Source organism: Aplysia californica, unplaced genomic scaffold (genome assembly GCF_000002075.1).
Source record: "Aplysia californica isolate F4 #8 unplaced genomic scaffold, AplCal3.0 scaffold00521, whole genome shotgun sequence".
NCBI classification, from domain to species: Eukaryota; Metazoa; Mollusca; class Gastropoda; order Aplysiida; family Aplysiidae; genus Aplysia; species Aplysia californica.
In genome coordinates, this window is record NW_004797791.1 from 402,596 (window position 1) to 410,553 (window position 7,958).

At 38.9% G+C, this 7,958-nt stretch overlaps 1 protein-coding gene across 1 annotated transcript in view; it reads left to right on the top strand.

Moving 5' to 3' along the window:
• LOC101862674 (tripeptidyl-peptidase 2) overlaps positions 1 to 7,589 on the top strand; it is a gene marked incomplete in the record, with an annotated part of 68,264 nt that extends 60,675 nt beyond the window's left edge. The window contains 5 exon segments of the mRNA XM_035971853.1: positions 1,502 to 1,613; positions 2,305 to 2,435; positions 3,954 to 4,137; positions 5,148 to 5,270; positions 7,345 to 7,589. Coding sequence (XP_035827746.1) covers positions 1,502 to 1,613; positions 2,305 to 2,435; positions 3,954 to 4,137; positions 5,148 to 5,270; positions 7,345 to 7,434 — 640 coding nt within the window.
• Between the last annotated feature and the right edge of the window lie 369 nt (positions 7,590 to 7,958).

Below are 7,958 nucleotides of genomic sequence, written 5' to 3' on the forward strand. Positions count from 1 at the left end.
TTATTATTATTTTTATTGTTATTATTATTGTTTTGCCATAAATAAGCTGACAAAAAGCCTTTTTTTTCTTTTTGGCTCCAAAATTTTTAATCTGCTAAATTGAAAGCCTTACTTGCGTGATAAAAAAATCAAAGTGAAACTGTGACTAGTTGGGGTTTTTTTTATAAATTAGAGTTCAAATTTCAGAAGAACACTATTTTTAAATGGTTACCCTGACAAAAAATTGCTGTGAGTAAAAAAGGGGATTTGTCAGCTTACGGCAGTATTGTTGTTATTATTATTATTATTATTACTATTATTATCATCATCATCATCGTCAGTGTTAAACGTAAACACTCTTCTCTGTGGTTGGTTCGATTTACCGGTTCACAAAAAAATGAAGATGCGTTTAGCTTGTTTGCTTAAATACTGATGGGGCCAGGGGCAATGCAGTATAAGATTTGTGTCCCATTTTGTTTGGAGACTTGTGAATATTGTAAGATGTCAGTGAGCACAGACAGGACTGGTGGGTGGTTAATGGATGATGTGGTCCTTTTTTACTCACAGCAATTTTTTGTCAGTGTAAACATTTAAAAATAGTGTTTTTCTGAAATTTGAACTCTAATTTATTTTTTTTAAAACTAGTCACAGTTTCACTTTGATTTTTTTTTCACGCAAGTAAGGCTTTCAATTTAGCAGATTAAAAATTTGGATGCCAGAAAGAAAAAAAGGCTTTTTGTCATCTTATTTATGGCAAAACAATAACAATAACAATAATAATAATAATAATAATAATAATAATGAACGGCACAATGATTTGGGATTTTGGGTGATGTGGTGTGGTTTGCTCCTTCTTTCCTCTCGATCAACCGTCGTCTTTCTATCTCTTCTCCACTAGTTTTTGCTGTTTACATTACTCGCTTGTAACAGCTCTACTCTTCGGTACTGATATGACCTAATTGTGTTGAAAGTGCCCTAAAATGCTGACTAGAACATAATACCGAACAAACGTGATTGTTTTGTGTTTGAAAATATTTCCCCCCCCCCTCCAAACATCTTTCTTTCAATTCACTGGTCGTCATCATTGCCTTTCTCACCCTGGGTCAGGATATAGGCCATGAACAAACACTCTCCACCTTTCCCTATCCTGGGCTAGTCGCTTGATGTCACTCCACGTCTTCCCACTTTTCTGTACATCCATTTTCGTGACTCTTCTCCAGGTTCCACGAGGTCTTCCCCTTGATCTGTTACCCTGTGGGTTCCAATCTAACACTTTTCTTGTTATGCAGCTGCTTGACTTCCTGAGAGTGTGTCCAATAATTCACTGGTAGATTCCACAAACTCATAGAACGCCTTTCAATGTCAGAAGTTACTTAACTAATGATTGATTCTGTATCTCCACCAGTGTGATTGGTTTTAATTTATGTCTTTTTTTTTTCTTTTCTTCCTCTTTGTCTGTAGACCCCTGGTGGCGGGTGTTTTTATTTTGTGTCTTTTTTTTTCTTTCTTTATTTATCTTCAGACCCCCAATTTCCGCCACGCAGACGTTGTATGAAGAGCTGAAGAAAGATTTCCCCAAACACGTGCCATTGTTGCTAGCAAGACTGACTGCCTTGGAGGCTGATAAGGAAATGGTGAGTTTTGTAGTTTAGCAGATAAAGAAATGGTGAGTTTGTAGTTTACTTGATACGGAAATTTGTGAGTTTTCTAGTTTACTAGATAAGGAAATGGTGAGTTTTGTAGTTTAGCTGATAAGGAAATGGTGAGTTTTGTAGTTTAGCTGATAAGGAAATGGTGAGTTTTGTAGTTTACTAGATAAGGAAATGGTGAGTTTTGTAGTTTACTAGATAAGGAAATGGTGAGTTTTGTAGTTTACTAGATAAGGAAATGGTGAGTTTTGTAGTTTGCTAGATAAGGAAATGGTGAGTTTTTCTAGTTTAGCAGATAAGGAGATGGTGAGTTTATAGTTTAGCTGATAGAAAAATGGTGTGGTCCCATCTCCTATATTTATATAACCTGGCTGAGTTTGTTTGTTTAGTATGAGGTTTTACGGCGCTCGCAACTGCATAAGGTCGTATGAGCGCGTATGGCTGAGTTTGAACTGGTACTGTCTTTCTTTTTTTTCTCTTTTTCTTTTTCTTATCCTTTTTCTTTTCCTTTCTCTTTTTCTTTTCATTTTTCTTTCTTTTTTTTCTCTTTTTCGTTTCATTATTCTTTCTTTTTTTTTCTTTCTTTTGGGGGTTTTGTTTTGGTTTTTTAATTCAGGGTATATGTCCAGGCAGGTCAAATTTTATGTCCGTCTGTTTTTGTGTCTTGTGTCTGAAGGAAAAAGAGAAGATTAACAGCGAGATCATCAGTACAGCGCAAGAAGCCATCGGCCTGATAGACGTGGAGGCCTTGCTGTCCTACTTCAGCATGAAGGCCGATGTCCGCCCCGACGCCGCTACCATAAAAAGGTAGGAGAGCGTATATAGCTAACATATATATGTGAGGCAGCGTGCTGGAATCAGGCTCTCGTCAATTTTGGGGAATATTGAGTTATTGGTATCATCTTAAAGCTTGTTTATTTGTCTTGCTTTCTATGAAAAAATAACCCATCCATCTTCAATAGAAGTGGAGATATTATGGATTGAAGGAGGTGGGGGTCACCTGGTTCAAGAGGTAAAATTAGCGAGAAAATGGCCGCCAAAACTTGGTAAATTCCAAAGCTGGAGAGTCCGTGGAAACTGTACATTTATATTTTTGTTCTTTTAATCGTTTTTCAGTGAAATCCTCAAAGGAATTTGTTTGTAAATGGACATAAAAGGTGTTGAGCCAAAAAACAAAAATTTGGTAAAAATTGCTAAGCAGGGAGAAAACTGCTGTTTCTTTCAATTTCATTATTTTGACGAGAGCCTGATTCCACCACGCTGCCTCACATATAGCTGTCTGAGTGCATCCTTGTCCGCTCCCCTATGAGGTGCTAGCCAGTCGTCCGAGAAGGTTAAGTTTCTTGTTGGTCTTAGTCTTCGTGTTCCAGATAGATGGTTTTTGTATGAAAACTTTCTGTCCAGCTCGATCCCGAGGTAGGTCGGGTTTACAACTTTTTGTAGTTTTGTTTCCTGCCAAGTAAGATGGTGAGATTTTGCTTTGCGACTTTGTGACTTTTTGTAAAGACGGTGTAGATTGTCTTGGTACAATTTGCTTTTAGTTTCCACTGGCAGCAGTAGTTGTTCGATCTATCTAGATCCTCTTTTATAAGCCGTGCACTGATGCCGGCTTGTTTACTTGAATGTCAGATGGCGAGGACGTCTGCACATAGGGCCTTCTTCTTTCCTGTCAACTATCAGTCATCATTATCTCTTTTTTTTTTTTTTTGGGGGGGGTATGTTACTCTCTAGTTACACCTCTAATATCTTTGTGCATTCTTCAGCATTATTCGCGCGCCTGCCCGCCCCCCCCCTCCCCCCTCCCCCCTCCCCCCTCCCCCGGGTGTTTTTATAAATATTTTACCTCTTCCCGTTGTTCACCTACAACATTCACTTGTGTAGTCACTCTCTGTGTATAGAAGAGCTCCTCCGTGTTCAGATAGGGGGCTCTCGTGGTCTAGAGGTTACAGTGTTCACCTCTCGTTCTTATAATAAAAATAATTATGATTATGATAGTTAAATTATTATAATCAATATTTTTATTATTATTATTATTATTATTATTATTATTATTATTATCATTATCATAACATTATTATTTTTATTATAATGATTATCATTATTATAAATATTATATTATTGTTATTATCATTATTATCATTATTATTGTTATCATTATTATTATTGTTATTATTATTATTGTTATCATTATTATTATTGTTATTATTATCACTATTATTATTATTATTATTATTATTGTTATCATTATTATTATTGTTATTATCATTATTATTGTTATCATTATTATTGTTATTATTATTATTACTATCACCATTCATCCGTCAGTGATATGGAGAAGAAGAAGTCCTGGCTGCTGGAGGCGCTGGTCAAGCTGGGGGTGGCCCAGGCAGATGTTCTGACCGCGGCCAATGGCTCGGGGGTCGCGGAGGGCAGCACGGAGGTCACGGTCGCTGACGTCAACAAGACGTTCGGGGAGCTCAGCAAATGGCTGGATCTGGCAGACAGCAAGGTGGGTGTGTGTGGGGGGGGGACGTGTCGGTGGTGGTTTTGGGGTGGGTGTCGTTGGGGGGTGGGGTGGGGGTGTTGTTGGGGGTGGGGGGGGGGGACGAGAAGGGAGGGAAGGGTGGACAGAGAGGGAGAGGACAGAGAGGGGGGGAGGACAGAGAGAGAGGGAGGGAAGAAGGGCAGGGGGGGGGGGGGGAGGATAGTTTTGGACAAACCAGTGAGATTCATGAAGGAATGAATGAATGGACTATGACCGAATGAATGAGCAAAAAAATGAATAAGAAGATAAGAATTTCTATGTAAACAAAAAAAACAAGGAAGAAAACAAACATTACTGTAAAACTGTCACTAAAACTGTCACTAAAACTGTCAATAAAACTGTCTTTGAATGATGAACTTTGTCTACTGTGCCTCCTCGTTTGTTGATTCTTTTTTTTTCCCCTGTGTACCGGCCAGCCGGCATTCCGGTTAGCCTGGAGACTTCCTTTGTCTCGTGTTTACCTCATTTGTTGATTGTTTTGTTTTGCCTGGGTTTTGTCTTGTGCTTACTCATTTGTTGATTAAAAAAAAATTTTTTCCTTTGTACCAGTTGGCAATTCCGTTAATCTGGAGACTTACCTTGTTTTGTGTTTACTCATTTGTTGATTTTATCCCCCCCTGTCTGCCGGCATTCCGGTTAGCCTAGAGACTTGCTTTGTTTCATTACTCTCATGTGTGGGTGGTTGGCGGGTGCTCTGGTGTGGTTTGTTTCTTCTTTCCTATCAAACATCTATCGTCCTTATCTCCCCTCCTTCTTTTTTATGTTTGTTACTCTCTTGTAACACCTCTAATCTTCTTGCGCTCATATGACCTTATGCAGTTGCGAGCACCGTAAAACCTCTACTAAAACAAACAAACAATTACTCTCATGCGTACTCGTTTGTTGATTTTTTACAAACTTTTTTTTTCCCTGGAGACTTTTACTTTGTCCCATGCGTACTCATTTGTTGATTTCCCCCCCCCCCTGTGTACCAGCTGGCGTTCCCGTTCGCCTGGAGACACGCGGTGGTCCTGAAGCAGTACGGGCGAGCCCTCAAGATCGTCATGAAGCAGCAAGACGAGAAACGCAGCAAAGACTTGGAGTTGACCATCGTAGATGTGAGTGTCTGGGTTTTTTTTCGGAAAAGTTGACTTCTTGTGTTTTTTATCTAGACCTGCCTGCACTTACGAATTTTTCGTAATATTACGACAAAAATATGCCAGAAATTTGACCCCATTACAAAAATACAAATATACTATGAAAATTACGAAAATCGAGTCAATTTTATGAATAATTAACTCTACGACTAGAAGAGACTGAAAACTGCCTATATCAAGCCATTAGCCTCTCAATGACTCGAAATGAGAAGTCTTCGCCAAAAAGTGAATTTTTTTGCCTTTTAAAGTAATTTTAGTGTTTTTGCTTTGTGGGAGCACTCAGTGGTCTGCAAGACTAAACCTGTGTTTGTCAGTGGTCTGCAAGACTAAACCTGTGTCTGTCAGTGGTCTGCAAGACTAAACCTGTGTCTGTCAGTGGTCTGCAAGACTAAACCTGTGTCTGTCAGTGGTCTGCAAGACTAAACCTGTGTCTGTCAGTGGTCTGCAAGACTAAACCTGTGTCTGTCAGTGGTCTGCAAGACTAAACCTGTGTCTGTCAGTGGTCTGCAAGACTAAACCTGTGTCTGTCAGTGGTCTGCAAGACTAAACCTGTGTCTGTCAGTGGTCTGCAAGACTAAACCTGTGTCTGTCAGTGGTCTGCAAGACTAAACCTGTGTTTGTCAGTGGTCTGCAAGACTAAACCTGTGTCTGTCAGTGGTCTGCAAGACTAAACCTGTGTCTGTCAGTGGTCTGCAAGACTAAACCTGTGTCTGTCAGTGGTCTGCAAGACTAAACCTGTGTCTGTCAGTGGTCTGCAAGACTAAACCTGTGTCTGTCAGTGGTCTGCAAGACTAAACCTGTGTCTGTCAGTGGTCTGCAAGACTAAACCTGTGTCTATCAGTGGTCTGCAAGACTAAACCTGTGTTTGTCAGTCGTTTGCAAGCCAAGCAGTTAAGTAACACTCTCAAATTTGACACTGATATGCGCACTTTCTATTCCCGAATACGAATCCAGGCTGTGCATGTGGCTAAATCTCTGTCCAGAAAAATTAGAGCCAGGTGATTAGCGTGACGTACACATAACTTCATAATATATATATATATATCTTTATATAAGTATGCAAAAAAGGAGCGGCAAATTTTGCCAACTTGGGCGACGCCGTGGTACAGCACAAAGCAAAAGTTTACACATTTTCTTGATGTGCCTGGAATGTCGTAAGGCAGCGAAAGGAGCGGTTGATTCAAACAAACAAAAAATAAATTGCTCTCTCATTGTAGGCTGTCGAACTTGCTAGTGTAAGGTTATGGGTTTGAGTCCCGTCAGGGGCCCGACGTTGTGTCCTTGGGAAAGGCACTTTACAAGATTTATCCTCACTTCATCCTGGTGGGAATTGGTACCCGGCTATAGACGGTGACAGATCTTGACAGTTTGTTAGTGTTTGAGCGTGTGAAATCCGCAGCTTGCTCTAGAGTCTATATATAGATTGTAAGAAGAATGCGTAGAGCTTGCTATCGAGTGAGGCTATGTTCTGTACAAATTCTATTTATAGTTGACACGGGATGAGTTGATGTTGTCGGGGGAGTGAGAAGGAAAAAAATCAAATCATCGGAAGGTTAAGTTAACCGTTGGAACCTGTAAAGAAGAAGAAGAGGTGCTGGGACCCCAGAATAACATCAATTTAACGGAAGATCAGCAAAAGCGGAGTGGACTGCTATTATTATTATTATTTTTATTTTTATTATTTTTATTTTATTATTTATTATTACTCATTTTTGTTAAATTATTATTATAATAATTATTACTTCTAAAATTTTTTAAAAAAATTATTATTATTATTATTATTAATTTTATTTTGTTTCTTCTTCTTCTTATTGTTTTTATAATTGTTATTATTATTTATTCTTCTTTTTATGATTATTAATTATTATTCTTATTCTTATTTCTTCTTTTTTTTAAATTAATATTTTTAAATTATTTTTATATTATATTATTATTATTGTCATTATTATTATTATATTATTATTTTATTATTATTGTATCATTATTTTTATTATTGTTATTATTATAATTATAATTTGACCGTTTGTCTTTTCAGCTGTGCAAGAAGCTGGGCTGGACTCACTGCCAGGAGTACCTGGAGAAGACCATGTGTGTGCGGTACCCGTCTACCTACCGGCCGTTCTAACCAGGGACACGGCGCTGTGACTGTTCTTTCACATGTGTGTGTGTGTCGTACTCGCAGAGGTTTTGACACTCTTTCTGACGCGTGTATGTTTGTGTTTCTACCAGTGTGTGTGTGTGTGTTTGTATTATGCTTGAGTGTGAGTCTGTGTGCGCATGTGTGTGTCTTTTGTAAGTGTCACTTTTTTTTTATAGCCTTTTTGTGCGTGGTTGGCGGGTGTTCTGGTGTGGTTTTCTCCTTTTTTCCTATTAAGTAATTATCGTCTTTATCTCTCCTCCTTCTTTTTTTGTGTTTGTTACTCTCTTGTAACACCTCTAATCTTCGGCACTTATATGACCTTATTGTGTTGTGAGTGCCGTAAAACTGTTTTTCGAAAACTAAAACACAAGTGGGTGTGGTACCGGTGAGAGGGGGTGTAGCATGTTTGTCTGGGGCGTGTTTGTCTGGGGCGTGTTTGTCTGGGACGCGTTTGAGTTTGATGCGGGGGACGTGATTGTCTGGGGCGTGTTTGAGTTTGATGCGGGGGA